This window comes from Ranitomeya imitator, chromosome 2, assembly GCF_032444005.1.
Source record: "Ranitomeya imitator isolate aRanImi1 chromosome 2, aRanImi1.pri, whole genome shotgun sequence".
Taxonomy (NCBI): Eukaryota; Metazoa; Chordata; class Amphibia; order Anura; family Dendrobatidae; genus Ranitomeya; species Ranitomeya imitator.
In genome coordinates, this window is record NC_091283.1 from 524,079,068 (window position 1) to 524,095,757 (window position 16,690).

Here is a 16,690-nt window from a genome sequence, read left to right on the forward strand (position 1 = left end):
CGCCAAAGAGTACATAACATACAGTTGCTAAGGTGAGGCCCCGACATGGGATACTCACCACACACGGGGATATGAACACACACACAAAATGCGCCACACACTACCACGTGCTTGAACACATATACCACCCTCAGCACACATTTCACCACACATACACCAACCTCGCCACATAAAAGTCGAAACACAAAAGTCAAAGCTCAAAACTCGCCACGCGCAAAATTTGCCACATGCAAAACTCGCCACATGCAAAACTAGCCACACGTGCAAAACTCACCTCATGGAAAACTCGCTACACGCCAAACTTGCACACGCGGAAAAATTGCTACATGCACAAAAGTTGCAACATATGCAAAAGTTGCACATACTCAAAACGCACCACACATAAAACTCGCCACGCGCAAAACTCGCCATGAGCAAAACTTGCTGCACACAACTTGCTACACTAACCTGTCACATGCAACTCGACACACAAAAAGTTGCTACACGCATGTCACCACACAAAACTCATCTCACAAAAGTCGCTACATGCATGTCGCCACACGCAACTCAACACACACAACTTGACACATGAAACTCGCCCTAAAACACACACAAGTTTGGTATTATCCTTCAAAAATAAAAATCTGATTACCGTAATAAGCAGACAAACTACAAGAGCAACAAATGTACCATATAGGAAATACGGCAGCTGTCAGTCACATGACCTGTCTATTATGTGCATGGGTGAGCTAATATATACTGCCAGGGGGGAGGGCTTCCTGTTGGCTGGGGATTTATCAGGCTGCCAATTTAGCTTACAAATACTGAGGTAAAAATACTGACCAAATAACGTGTGAACAAGGTCTAATACAGGAGATTACTACATACAGGTACATACTATATACAGGGGAGATGACACAGGTATATACTATATACAGGAGCAGATGACAAACGGGTATATACTCTATTCAGGAGGAGATGACATACAGGTATATACTATATACAGGGGGAGATGACAAAGGTATACACTATATGAAAGAGGAGAAGGAGCAGATGACACACGGGTATATACTCTATACAGGAGGAGATGACATACAGGTATATACTATATACAGGAGGAGATGACACAGGTATATACTATATGAAAGAGGAGATGACAAATAGGTATATAGAGAAGACATACAGCAGGTATATGCTATATACAGGTATACACTATATACAGAAGAGATGACATACAGGTATATACTATATACAGGAGAAGATGACACATAGGTATATACTGTATACAGGAGGAGATGACATTCAGCAGGTATATACTATATACAGTGGAGATGACATATAGGTATATACTATATACAGGAAATGACATACAGGTGTATACTATATATAAGGGAGATGACAAACATGTATATACTGAGGGGAAAATGAGAGGTGTGAGGTGAAAATGAGAGGTGTGAGGTGAAAATGAAAAGGTGTGAGTGCAAAATAGTGGAGTGATCTGAAAATGACAGCTGTGAGGTCGAAATGACAAGTGTTAGGGGGGGAATGAGAGGAGTGAGGGGGGAATGAGAGGAGTGAGGGGGAAAATTTAAGATGTGAGGGGGAAAATGAGAGGCGTGATGGGAAAATAAGAGAAGTGAGGTGCTATAACTAACCACAGATATTTACTATGCCCAGGCAACGCCGGGCTCTTCAGCTAGTATCTACTATATAATTGTCTAAGGGTCACTTCCGTCTGTCTGTCTTTCTGTCTGTCTGTCTGGGATATCCATTGGTTGCAGCCTCTGTCTGTCATGGAAATCCAAGTCGCTGATTGGTCGTGGCAAATGCCCACGACCATTGCCACGACCAATCAGCGACGGCCGTAGCCTGGCAGCAAAATGTCCGCTACTTTACTGCCCTGCAGTCAGCGCTCAGCACTCACACAGGGTTAATGCTAGAGTTAACGGACCGCGGTGTAATGCACTCCGTTAACGCAGCTATTAACCCTGTGTGACCAACTTTTTACTATTGATGCTGCGTATGGGTATTACAAATAATAATAATAATTAAAAAAAAGGTTATTCTCACCCTCCGACGTCGCCTGCTGTCCTCGGCAATGCAAGCGGCAGGTTCCAGAGCCAAAGATGCTATGCGAGAAGGACCTGCCATGACGTCACGGTCATGTGACCGCGACGTCATCACAGGTCCTGCGCTCATACCAAACCTGGGACTGGAAGCTGAGCGTGCACCGCACACAGGCGCCAGGACTTCAAGGGGTCTTCGGAAGTTGAGAATATGTTTATTTTTTAAGTCTTTTTTAACCACGCATATAGTGCCCACATTGTTATATACTACGTGAGCTGTTACATACTGCGTGGGCTCTGTTATATACTACATCTCTGTGCTATATATGATGTAGCTGGGCAATATACAACATGACTGTGCAATATACAACGTGACTGTCCAATACACTACGTGGCTGTGCAATATACCGTATACACTCAAGTATAAGCCGAGATTTTCAGCCCACTTTTTTGGGCTGAAAGTCCCCCTCTCAGCTTATACTCGAGTCATACCCAGGGGTCGGCAGGTGAGGGGGAGCGGGGGCTGTCTAGTTATACTCACCTACTCCTGGCGCGGTCCCTGCAGGTCCCTGGCTTCCCGGCGCCGGAAGCTTCCTCCTGTACTGAGCGGTCACATGGTACCACTCATTACAGTAATGAATATGCGGCTCCACCTCCCATAGGGGTGGAGCCGCATATTCATTAATGTAATGAGCGGTAAAGGTGACCGCTCACTACAGGAAGAAGCTGCAGCGCCGGGGAAGCAGGGACTGCACAGCGCCAGGAGCAGGTAAGTATAACGGGGAGGGGGAGTGCTGCGCGATACTCACCTGCTCCTCGTTCCGGCGCGGCTCCATCTTCAGCAGTGGCGCTCAGGTCAGAGGGCGCGGTGACGTAGTTAGTGCGCGCCCTCTGCTGAACGTCAGTGCTGAAGATGGAGCGGTGCCAGAACGATCACCACATAAATATTGAAAGCGCCGGGGGCTTGAGCGACAGAGAGGTATGTGATTTTTTTTTTTTATCACAGCAAATGGGGCAAGTATCTGTATGGAGCATCTATGGGGCCATAACGTTTGTGCAGCACTATATGGGGCCATAACATTTGTGCAGCACTATATGGGGCCATAACGTTTGTGCAGCACTATATGGGGCCATAATGTTTGTGCAGCACTATATGGAGCCATAACGTTTGTGCAGCACTATATGGGGCAAGTGTCTGTATGGGGCCATAATCAATGTTTGTGCAGCACTATATGGGGCAAATATCTTTATGGAACATCTTATGGGGCCATAATCAGCATTTGCGCAGCATTATATTGGGCAAATATGTCTATGGAGCATCTTATGGGGCCATTATTAACCTTTATGCAGGATTATATGGGGCATATTTTAATATGGAGCATCTTATGGGGCCATAATGAACTTTATGGAGCATTATATGGGGCTCCTGATTCAATATGGATATTCAAAAACACAACCCACTGATGTCTCAATTAATTTTACTTTTACTGGTATCTATTTTTACTTTTGAAATTTACCAGTAGCTGCTGCATTTCCCACCCTAGGCTTATAGTCGAGTCATTAAGTTTTCCCAGTTTTTTGTGGCAAAATGAAGGGGGGGAGGGTCTGCTTATACTCGGGTATATACGGTACTACATGCTCTGTGCTATATACTATGTAGCTGTGCAATATACTATGTTGTTGTGTCGGTTCTGTTAGATACTACGTCGACTGTGCAATATACTACGTGGCTGTTATATACTACGTGGCAGTGCAATATACTACGATATACGACGTGGCTATGTTATATACTACATGGCTCTGCTATATACTACATGGCTGACCAATATACTACGTGCCTGTGCAATACACTATGTAGCTGTGCAATACACTACGTGGCTATGTTATATACTACGTGGCTGTGTTATATACTACGTAGCTCTGCTACATACTGCGTATGCTGTGTTACATACTACGTAGCGCTGTTATATACTACGTCACTGTGCAATATAGTACGTAGCCTGTGCTATATACTACCTACATATTCTAGAATACCCGATACGTTAGAATCGGGCCACCATCTAGTATAATATATATATATATATATATATATATATATATATATATATATATATAATGTGATAAAATTGCAAATACAAAAACATACATATTACAGAAACATTTCTTTTTAAATTTAGTAAATATACAAGTATTTTTCACATAGAAACAGACGTTCTTCAATGAAGCCCAGCCACAGGCCAGAAGTTGGGCTTCATAGGAGCACAAAGATGAAGGTTATGGGGTTAGTAGACCCCAAAATGCCATGAAGCTAGAAGGGGGTGGTAGAATGTGTGTACAGACAACTGAACTATTTAAAGGCAGTTATAACTGACAGTTGCATCGAAATGGTTAAAAGCCAGCAAATGTAACCAGCTTCAGTCACTGCTGTTAAAGGCAGATGCTGGATGTAAAGCACCTCCCCGGTATAAAGTGGGCCGAGCTCCTAGCCTACTCCATACATGAGCACCCCAACACTGATGTATATGTATGTCAGGGCTCATGAATGGGTTCAATAACAATCCACAACATCCTATACTACATAAGAGCGTTCATTCTAGATCACTGCCCTGTGTAAACACGTCCCACCAAAACAGCAAAGACTCATTTGCAGTTTGATCGCATCTTTTGTGTGGACACAGAAATTCTAGAAGTTGGCAGCACATGCCTTTATGTAAACCGGAAAGGAGCTGCCAATAATAATGAAACTGTATGGGAATAAATGACAACAAATGCATGATCATCTGCTGACAATGATTGCAGCAAACAAAATTAAGCTAAAGGATTACCAACTGACTTTCTAGTTAATCGATCAGTACTTTTTACGGGAAGATTACCAGATAAATCACGTGGACCTTCATCAGGCTCTATTAAAATGGCAACACTAGAGTTATACTTCAGAAGTTTCATCCCTTGGAGAACAATGTAAATAAAAAAAATTAAAAAATTTTTTTTTAAATTACTTTGAGTGCATGGCGACTTAATGGTGCATCTGATGCATGCGCCGGGAAGATTCCCAGCACATGTGCAGAACATAACGTAAAACTAAAATGAGAAGCATCCCATAGCTGTGGAGAAATTCCCATTACTAGCTGTCTCCAGCAGTTTGGATCTCAATTATAACCTGCAGTAAAATATAAAGTGTTCTTGATGACACAATATCAGGGGAGCTGTAAACAAGTAGGAAAATAATTTAAAGCACCACTCCTGCGGGTTTATTTTTTTTTATTGTGTCACTTGAGGGTACTTGAAATGTAATACCCCTGCCCCCTGTCTCATACTTACCTGCTGCCGCCTTCATCCTTTTCCAGCGTCACTCCCGTCGGTCTCTGAAGAAAAGTCACCTGTTAGCAGCTCCATTGTTTAATAGAGCGGCGCGGAGGTCGCTTTTCAACACAAGTCTATGAGAGCCTCGTTCTGGCCTCATAGACTTAAGGTACCGTCACACTAAACGATATCGCTAGCGATCCGTGACGTTGCAGCGTCCTGGCTAGCGATATCGTTCAGTTTGACACACAGCAGCGATCAGAATCCTGCTGTGATGTCGTTGGTCGCTGCAGAAAGTCCAGCACTTTATTTCGTCGCTGGACTTCCTGCTGACATCGCTGAATCGGCGTGTGTGACACCGATGTCTTCGCTGGTAACCAGGGTAAACATCGGGTTACTAAGCGCAGGGCCGCGCTTAGTAACCCGATGTTTACCCTGGTTACCAGCGTAAAAGTAAAAAAAAAACAAAAACACTACATACTTACATTCCGGTGTCTGTCCCTCGGCACTCCGCTTCTCTGCCCTGTGTAAGCACAGCGGCCGGAAAGCAGAGCAGTGACGTCATCGCTGTGCTTACACAGGGCAGAGAAGCAGAGCGCCGAGGGACAGACACCGGAATGTAAGTATGTAGTGTTTTTTTTTTTTTTTACTTTTACGCTGGTAACCAGGGTAAACATCGGGTTACTAAACGCGGCCCTGCGCTTAGTAACCCGATGTTTACCCTGGTTACCGGCATCGTTGGTCGCTGGAGAGCTGTCTGTGTGACAGCTCTCCAGCGACGCTGCAGCGATCCGGATCGTTGTCGGTATCGCTGTAGCGTCGCTAAGTGTGACGGTACCTTTACACTGAGAGCTTGTGATGTAGCTTGTGACTTCCAGCCAGTCAGAAGCTGTGCTCACAAGATGGTGCCGCAGGACTGGAGAGGCCTGGAATAATGATGAAGACCCCGGAGGATAAGTACATTAACGCACCACTTCAGCAATGGAAAAAACCCACCACTGAAGTGGTACTTGAAGGAAATACATCAACTATGTTTTTTTTTTATTACTTAAACAAGATATATCTAGATTAAATTTTCTCAAATCTATTTTCTTCAGGTGATTATAAGGGTCATCCACTCTTTCTGAGCTTCTGCTAACATTCAGACATCTGCTTTACAGCCGGTACAAGGAATAACAAACCATAAACTGGAGATGTTCACTGACTTCTATGGGGGAATATTCTCAGCATGCTCTGTGATCTGCACCAAGATCATTGAGCAGGGAGATAAAAGAGGTGAGCTGTGACCATCACCTATGATGGAAATTATGGTATCTATAAATAGGTGTCATCTGTCAATGTAATGCTTTGTGATAAGAATTGTAATGAGGTAAGTGCCTGGAAAGTAATCTCTAAAAAAACTGATAGAGGTTTAGTGGTCAGGGTGAAAACTGCAAGATTTTAGGATTTATTTTCAAAATATGCATACATAGTGATGAATGGATGGATGGATAGATATATACAGACATATTAATATGGAAAAAAGGTACATTATATAAGGTTACATAAAATATAAACCAAAGTTTCACCATTTCCTAAATAGCCATAATTAAACATTTTCTAACATTTGCTACTGCAAAGTGCCTGAAAGTCTTTCATCTAGCTGAGTGATCTGCAAATATGTTACAAATCCATCAGAGCTCCATCTACTGATGGATCTCTCTCCCTTTACACGTTCTTCTCTCCCTGATAGAGATTACAGGAGATACACAGATTTCTACAATGTGGACAGGGAAGAAAGTACCTACTGTATCAAAGAGGGCAGAGAAAATAGTCTATAGATAAATAATCACATGAAGAAAAAATAAGTGCAGGATAGAAGCTATGCTGACATATCAGCTAAGAGAGCAGTACCCTGGTACACACAAATCTCACATGTAGGCTATATTACTGAGGAAGACATTAACATAAGAGCAAAATCTGAAAGTTGGATCAGGCAGCTAACTGCATATTTACAGGGATGAAAATGAACGAATTAAAACTGTAAACTGTAATGCCATTTTAATAACTAATATGTAACCACTAAAATTTAAAAATATTTTTTCTATGTCACAGAGCTCCGTAGCCATTAAGCAACTCGCTGAAAAAACATCTAAATTCGAAAATATGAAGAAGCATAGCATATAATGAAGAGTTCCCTGAATCAGGTGTAAATGGCACTTACCCTGAATTCTCAGACTTTCCTGATACTGAATAATGAAATACTCTTGTGTCTGTTGTAACTTTTTTAGTCCATTCTCTGTGTCCTGAGTAATAAGTCTCAGTTCTTCAAATGTCTGGTTTATCTGGAGGTGCTTTTGAGACATGGTGTCGACAAGACCACCAACCGGTGAACTCGACTGCAGGAGAAATCAGAGTCCATAAAATAATATGTGAAAATGGTAAGTGAATGCATCCAACCATTTTGATCATATTCATATGGATGAGCAAATGGAGCACAAACAAAGGTAAACTATTCCTTTAAGGACTTTGGTTTAGATGCAGACTTACGTTTGATGCTTCACGCACCAGTCTCTGCTCGTGGTATAAGATATGTCGAATGCATCGAACCAGTTCCATTGGACACCTTTCATATGTATTCTGCAAGGAGGGGGAAGAAAACTTTACTTAAAGACTTCAAAATAAAAAATAAAAATCACCAACTTAACTTTGTTTGGTTTGTGTAGGTCTACCCCTTTATACCCCACTGATCCGCAGAACCAACTTGCTGGAGCATTGTGACATCTGTTACCCCCCACCAACTACTGTGCCGTATGTTTTTTCCATATCTATTTTATACAATAATGGTAGCGGTCCCATGTTTATTATGAACATCACGTAGGGCACACTTTACCATAATACTTTAAATAAAAGGTACACAGTGAGCCCCATTTCACACTTCTAATTCCAGTCTTAGTATTTGGAGCTTAACCCCTTTTCCACCTTTGCTCACCTTCTTCCCAGAGCCTTTTTTTTTTCCACTTCAATATGGCCAAGTGAGGGCTTGCAAAAACGCAGCAAAAACACGGGTATCATTATTTGCTGTGTTTTTGCTGCTGAAAATCCAAGGACATTAGCCTGGACAAAGAGAAGAAAACACGCACCAAATACGGTCCAAAAACGCAACTAAACCTGCATTTTTGACGCAGTTTCTTTCCTGCCAAGATGATCAGGTTTTGCTGCAGAAAAAAAAGCAGCAAAAAAGACATGTGTGAACTTACCCTAAGGCTGTGTGCACACGTTCAGGATTTCTCGCAGAAAATTCCTGAGAAAAACCTGAAATTTTCTGCAAGAAATCCGCAAGAAATCTGCATGCGTTTTTGGTGCGTTTTTTTTTTTTCCGGACATTTCCCAATGCATTTTGTAGTGGGAAATCCGCAAAAAAAACCCCGCAAAATTAATGAACATGCTGCGTTTTTTACTGCAATGCGGTTTTTTCCGCGATCATGTGCACAAAACATGCGGAATTCATTCTAAATGATGGGATGCTTATTGTATGCGTTTTTTTGCGGTTTTATAGCGTTTTTATCGGGGAAAAACGCGAAAAAACAGCAACGTGTGCACACAGCCTAAGAGTCTACCGACTACAGCAGCCTGTTCAGAAGTTAGCAACATTTAGGTGGTAAAAATACATTAATTCCTGAAAAACACCTGAAGGGTTAATAAACTACCTGACAGCAGTTTTCAGAATGGCAGGGGGTGCTGTTTTTAAAATGGTATCACTTTTGGGGTTTTTCCAGTATATAGGACCCCTAAAAGTCACTTCAAAGCTGGATAGGTCCCTAAAAATAAATTTTGTACATTTCCTTGAAAAAATGAAAAAAAAATACTGCTACATTTTTAAACTTTTTAAAACATTTTACAAATGGTGCTGATGTAAGGCAGACATGAGGGAAATGTTATTCATTAATGCTTTTCTGTGGTATGACTATCTGGATTAAAAAGGTAATCATTCAAAATTTGCAAAATTGCTAATCGTTTTTTACATCTTTGACAAATTTTTGATACTTTTTTATATAAATAAACAAAAAACATATTGACCTAAATTTACTATTATCATAAATTATAATGCAACACGAAAAAACAATCAAAATTACTGGGATTTGATGTAGAATTCCAGAGTTATAACCAGATACAGTGACACTGGCCTGGTCATTAAGGGGTTAATTATTTTAAATACCAAATATGTATATTTTTAATTTGTTTTTTTAATTGTTTTATTTCGAATGGGGCAAAAAGGGAGTGAGTTGAACTTTTGCGCTCCTTTTTTATTTTTTAAATTTTTTTTAAATAATTAAAAAAAATCATCTGATCGCCTGTGCTGCAGCCCTGCTATGTGTGCCAAAAATGCTCATCTGCTAGCAGTTTGGCATTGACAACCACAGGGGCCTCCTGCAGACCCTGGGTCGTGATGCCAACCCATCGGCAACCCATGATCATGTAAAAGGGGCGCCCATGGGCGGAGCTAATAACGGGCATCTGGTTTGTGTGCGTTAAATGCCGCTGTAATGGATAATCGTTGCAGGATATAAAATTCAATGTTCTCACAAATTTTTATACAAATTGTATGTGAACATTTAAATGTAGTTATGTGGATACAAACTATAGGATTATTTATATAGTTTATATAACTTGGTCATTTCTCATCCTACCTTGAACTGTGTAGCATAATGGCCAAGTTTAATTTTCAGTAAGAAGCCGTCCTCGCCTACTTGATGCTCGGCTTTCTTCTGTAGCTCCTGCACCAGCCCTTCCAGCAGCTGGGTGGCTTTCATACTGTCCTGTGGGTTCTCTGGGTCCACAGAGTCCCTGGTAAATTACATATTTGTATTATATTAATCATTTTGTCGTCTTCACATGCTTAATGCTATGCTCTCAACATACAATGTAAAGAGTAACTGTTGGTTTAATTTTTATTTCATAAATCAATAGTACATGTGAAGATAAGCAACTCTGTAATATATCTCATCAGGGAAATCTGCTTCTTTGTCGGTCAGGACTGATCAGTCGTCATGAAAATTCTCATTTTTGAGGTAAAACCTTTATTCGACTGTCCTATTACGAGATAGGAGATGGCAGCTGCTATGGATACAATTCTATGTAGATGGGAGGAGGAGGCGGAGCTGTCTGTCTCCTCCCCCTCCTATCTGCATAGAATTGTTAATACCTCACCGCTTCCCCTCTTTGACCACAACATTCTCTCCTTCACGCTCACTCCTACCTACCACACATTCAGAAATCTACAAGCCATTAACCCTCATACACTTTCAGACTCCTTACACTCATCACTGTCCCCTATCTCCTCTTTTTCCTGTCCTGATCTGGCTATACATCACTACAATGACAATCAAGTAGCTCCCCTCACCCTCAGAACCTCCAAATACAGAGGAAAACAGCCCTGGCTCACATCACTAACTCGATTTCTCCAGCGATGCTCTAGGAGTGCTGAATGCTTATGGAGGAAAACTCGCACACCAGAAGACTTCATACACTTCAAATTTATGTTAAGAACCTATAATTCTGCCCTCACCCCGGCAAACAGACCTACCTCACCACCCTGATCTCCTCACTATCCATCAACCCCAAGAAACTTTTTGACACCTTTCACTTCCTCCTCAGGCCAAAAGCACAAGCCCCTCACAGACATTTGAGCGGATGACCTGGCCTCCCACTTTATAGAGAAAATACACAATATCCGTCAGGAAATCTGCTCCCAATCACCAAGTTCAGTGACTCCCATCCCTCCCTGTATCTCCCCTGGCTCACTCTCCACATTTGATCCCATGACAGACAAAGAAGTCTCTAGGCTCCTCTCTTCTTCCCGTCCAACTACACGCACTACCGACCCCATTCCCTCTCATCTCCTCCAGTCTCTATCTCCAGTCGTCACTACTCACCTAACTACAATCTTTAATCTCTCCCTCTCCTCTGGCATTTTCCCCTCCTCCTTCAAACACTATCATTACTCCACTATTAAAGAAACCCGCTCTCGACCCTCTCACTCTCGACCCATCCTGCACAAATAACTACAGACCGGTCTCCAATCTCCACTTCATCTCTATACTCTTGGAGCACCTAGCCTACTCCCGCCTTACCCATCACCTCTCCACTCACTCCCTCCTAGACTCTTCACAGTCCAGCTTCCGCCCCTACATTCGACAGAAACTGCACTCATCAAAGTGACCAATGACCTTCAGACAGCAAAATGGTGACCGCTCTATGCTCATTCTTTTTGACCTTTCTGCAGCTTTCGACACTGTTGACCACCCTCTCCTGCTCTCTAGGCTCCCGTCACTAGGCATTAAGGACGCTGCTCTCTCCTGGTTCTCTTCCTATCTTTCTGACCGCTCCTTCAGTGTTCTGTTCGCTGGCTCCACTTCATCTCCTCTTCCTCTCGTAGTCGAAGTATCTCAGGGCTAAGTCCTTGGCCCCCTTCTCTTCTCTCCACGGCCCCAATTGGACATACCATCAGAAGATTTGGCTTTCAGTACCATCTTTATGCCGATGACACACAACTATATATGTCATCCCCTGACCTTACCCCCTTACTGTACTACAGAACGTCACTGACTGTGTCTGCAGTCTCCAACATCATGTCTGCTTTCTATCTGAAAATCAACTTCTCCAAAACTGAACTTCTTCTGCTCCCACCATCTGCTAACCTCCCTAAATCTGACATTACCCTCTCCGTGGGTGGCACCATAATAACACCTCTGGCAGCAGGCGCGCTGTCTGGGTGTTATGTTTGACTCCGATCTCTCCTTCACCTCCCATATACAATCTCTTGCCCGCTCGTGTCGCTTACACCTAAAGAACATCTCTAGAATCCGCCCTTTTCTCACCATGGAAACAACAAAAACCCTCAGTGTCGCCTTGATCTACTCCCGCCTGGACTACTGCAACGCTCTATTAATTGGCCTCCCCGTTACTTGACTTTCTCCTCTCCAGTCTATCCTTAATGCAGCAGCCAGGGATGTCCATGTGGCTAATTGTTACTAGGACGCGTCCGCTCTTCGCCAGTTGTTACACTGGCTGTCATTCATTATAGAATCCAATTCAAAGTACTTGTTTCTCACCCACAAAGCTTTCCACAGTGCGGCACTCCCTTACATCTCCTCCCTCATTTCTGTCTATCGGCCAAACCGACCACTGCGCTCTGCAAACGACTTTCGACTAACCTCTGCACTAATCTGTACCTCCCACTCCCGACTACAAGACTTCTCCCGTACTGCGCCAATCCTCTGGAATGCTCTACCCCAAGATATTAGAACCATCCACAATTTGCATAGTTTTAGGCGCTCCCTCAAAACACACTTGTTCAGAGCGGCTTATCACGTTCCCTAATCAAAGTCATTTTATGTTTGTGTGTGTGTGTAACCCATTCACTATCTCCATCTATCCCCCACCCCCTGAAGATGGCTGGACCATCATTGTAAATACATCACTGGAAATACACACCTGTACTTTATCTCCCCCACCTCATTATAGATTGTAAGCTCTCACGAGCAGGGTCGTCTTATTTTGCTTTAATTATTGTATTGTTAACATTGTTACTTAGGACTGTTGTGTTTGAAACTGTTAAACTGTAAAGCGCTGCGGAATATGTTGGCGCTATATAAATAAAGATTATTATTATTATAGATTATTATTATTATCTCACCCAGTCTGTGGCTCTATAAAGACGAAGAGGAGAGGATGGGTAGGTATGGGGGGTAGAGACAATGAAAACAAGTGTAGGTAGTAAGGTGTACTTATATTTTTGGCCACGCCAAGTATGCACTGGGCCTGTGCTTGGTTTGCACAGTCCTTCTGTGCTGTCAGAGTCCCTTTAAGTGTGTCTGGTTGGGCACAAACCAGCCTGTAGACGATACAGTTTAGTGGAGTTGTTGCTTCTCACCAGTTCAGATTGGCCAGTTTCTCTTGACAGCGGCCAGTATTCATCATTTTCTGGAAGATTCCCAGTAACTCTCACAACAAAAGGAAACAACCCCTGCTTAATGAATTCAGGGCCTCATGTAAGACAAAAATCAATGTGCCCTCACCGCTGATTGACTGCAGCCTTTACCGTTCAGTCAGAGCAGATGTCCACTATGACATAATACTGATGAGCCAATCTGTGGCCACTTTTTATACTATTCCACTTAGTAGTTCTAGGAAGTGCAACACCAATACCCCTAACTGGCGCTGCTGTGAAGAGGGTATACATTGTATTTAGTTTCCATGGGACCATCATTGATTAAGCAGGAGTTTATTTACAGCCTCTTTTTCTTTATTAGGGGCAGCTCTAAAATGGCTATAATCTGGTCTTTTCCTATGGTGGCATGAGACCACCTTCACACAAAAAAAACCTGTATGCCAAGAGATAATATGTCAATGAAATATTACAAAATTGAAATGTGAACACATTATTTGAGCCAAACAAAGCACACAATTACAAAAGGGTTTTAGTTTGGTTTCCCTCATAGAATGAAGACGACGGCAGATTAATAGTGGGATATTCGGCACGTACCAGGACTGTGCTTCTATCCAATGTGATAGGTAATGTCGGACTTCTATAGGAAAGTGCTGTCCATACAGAGCCTGCATCTGACGTAGGGCATCGCCCTGGAGCTGCTGCGCCTGGATCCACACTGCCATGGTGACGACCTGCAGGACATGGAGAGAACAGTCTTGTAAAACTATTTATCTGTGGCGGAACGGAGTAGGCAACTTTAGGAAGGTAAAGGGTACAAAACCATAAGCCAAAACAGTACACAAAAATGTGATGTGGTATGTCATACAGGCAATGCCTAATGAAATGTCACACAGGGTCATATACAATAAATGGAGGCCTCTGACTATGTAATCCCATCGTTAAATAAAAAAGGTATGGGCATAGACCCTGATTCCAGCAGTATATGATTTCCTGGGCCTCTTAGGCTATGTTCACAAGTTGCATTTTTTGTGCGTTTTTTCCCCCACAGGCAAAACCTGCTCTCTTGGCAGTAAAGAAGCAACATCAAAAAAGCTGGTTTTGCTGAGTTTTTCAGTGTTTTGGTGCTTTTTTTTTTACTGCAGCATTGTCAAGTTTAGTGCATAAAAACATAATTTGATTCAAACAATCTGAAAGAAGTGACATGTTTCATTTTGCAAAAAATGCAGCTCTTTTGACAGTCAGGAAAAAAAAACAAGGTGTGTGAATAAGATTTCTGAAATCTCAGACTTTGCTGGAGCTGTGAAACACAGGTGAAAATTTCCATAAAAAAAAAGCATTGAAAAAAAAAAACGCTGCAAAAACACAACATGTGAACATAGCTTTACTGTAGTCTTGATAAAACATTGTTTTATCTGCTGTAGCTGTGCTAGTCCTGTCCGTGATGGCCTCCAACTATGTATTCCTCAATATTCATGAGTAATCCTTCTCCCCACCACTGATCAGCAACTTTCGGCCCAAGAAGAAAGCTGTAAATCAGGTTAGGCAGTGTACATCAATAACGGTAACACTAGAGATGCGGCAGAAAAGGTAGTGATATTAACCAAACATCAGCCAGGCACCCAGTAAGCGATACTCTGCTGGAATCAGGGAACCTGTCCCTATTTTATGCTGCTCTCAGGTTGGGAAGCACAAACCAGTTGACAGTTTCCCTTTAGAGTGGATGTAATCACCTGTGAACAAAGGTCGCTTATATAAAGTCAAGTGATCAATTAATTTGTAGCATTGGCTTAAAAATATCAGTCTCCTGACAAATGAGAAATGATACTGCTCATAGCGATCATTGTAGGGGACTAGTACACTTATAGAGTTAAAAGTTCAAGCGCCATCACAAAGAAGCTTTACAGAGGAATTGTCACAAGGTATAGAATGGCCAGTTTTTGCTCCCATATTATTCCCGCTGCTCTTCTGAGTATTTAGGTTTTTATTTTTCCAAACTCTGCCATACGGTTCCAGACATATTTTTTACATTTTTTTTTTTTACAAAAGGTTGTGGCTCACAGGGAAATAATGCAAAGCAGACTAAGAAAAGCCCCAGAAAATCCTGAGAGCCACGCCCCCAGAGAATCCGGAGAGCCACACCACCAGAGAATCCTGAGAGCCTTGCCCCCAGAGAATCCTGAGATCCTCACCCCCAGAGAATCCTGAGATCCTCACCCCCAGAGAATCCTGAGAGCCTTGCCCCCAGAGAATCCTGAGATCCTCACCCCCAGAGAATCCTGAGAGCCACGCCCCCAGAGAATCCTGAGAGCCACGCCCCCAGAGAATCCTGAGAGCCACGCCCCCAGAGAATCCTGAGAGCCTCACCACCAGAGAATCCTGAGAGCCTCACCACCAGAGAATCCTGAGAGCTTTGCCCCCAGAGAATCCTGAGAGCCTCACCACCAGAGAATCCTGAGAGCCTCACGACCAGAGAATCCTGAGAGCCTTGCCCCCAGAGAATCCTGAGAGCCTCACCACCAGAGAATCCTGAGAGCCTCACCACCAGAGAATCCTGTGAGCCTTGCCCCCAGAGAATCATGAGAGCCTTGCCCCCATAGAATCCTGAGAGCCTTGCCCCCAGAGAATCCTGAGAGCCTCACCACCAGAGAATCCTGAGAGCCTCACCACCAGAGAATCCTGAGAGCCTTGCCCCCAGAGAATCCTGAGAGCCTTACCACCAGAGAATCCCGAGAGCCTCACCACCAGAGAATCCTGAGAGCCTTGCCCCCAGAGAATCCTGAGAGCCTTACCACCAGAGAATCCCGAGAGCCTCACCACCAGAGAATCCTGAGAGCCTTGCCCCCAGAGAATCCGGAGAGCCTTGCCACCAGAGAATCCTGTGAGCCTCGCCACCAGAGAATCCTGTGAGCCTCGCCACCAGAGAATCCTGTGAGCCTCACACCTTGCATTGGCCATAAAAGTTTCCATTGAATATAAAGGCCCATATCTCTGCAGCAGTATGGCGGAATTAACAAAAAAAGAAAAAAAAGAAAGAAATCAAAACTGGTAAACTCAGAGAAAAAGCAGTAAAAACAATCGCAAAAACTGACCACGTTTCCCGGTGGCAGGCCTAACAGTTAGGGACTGTATGGACCATCAGGGCTCACAATCTAATCTCACACAAACTTCACAGTAAGTCAGTGATGCTATCCCAATCTGTAGTAGGTGTAATAATAATAATATTAGCAAATACCTCCAATTACAAATGTATAGTTCTTCTGATTTGCTATATCGCTTACCCGATGTGCAGTAGCTTAGGTATCCATGGTTATGAACAACCATAGTGAGTTACTTAAGTTAGATACCTAAGCCAGTGCAATGCCTGAACATGGGGTGAGCGACATCGCTAATCATAAAAAAACATACGGCT

The 16,690-nt window shown here is 43.0% G+C and overlaps 1 protein-coding gene and 1 long non-coding RNA gene across 3 annotated transcripts in view; one reads left to right on the forward strand and one right to left on the reverse strand.

Annotated features, from left to right (window-relative positions):
• The window catches only part of LOC138664828 (uncharacterized), a 617,141-nt gene that overhangs the window by 516,861 nt on the left and 83,590 nt on the right, over window positions 1-16,690 (forward strand). The gene's annotated exons all lie outside the window — the stretch shown is intronic.
• LOC138664827 (signal transducer and activator of transcription 5B) overlaps window positions 1-16,690 on the reverse strand; it is a 233,500-nt gene that overhangs the window by 55,690 nt on the left and 161,120 nt on the right. For both annotated transcript variants that reach the window (XM_069751807.1, XM_069751808.1), the window contains 4 exons: window positions 13,876-14,012; window positions 10,019-10,175; window positions 7,878-7,967; window positions 7,552-7,726 (listed from right to left, as the gene is read on the reverse strand). In XM_069751807.1, coding sequence (XP_069607908.1) covers window positions 7,552-7,726; window positions 7,878-7,967; window positions 10,019-10,175; window positions 13,876-14,003 — 550 coding nt within the window. In that variant the 5' untranslated portion in view covers window positions 14,004-14,012. The remainder of the gene's footprint in view (window positions 1-7,551; window positions 7,727-7,877; window positions 7,968-10,018; window positions 10,176-13,875; window positions 14,013-16,690) is intronic.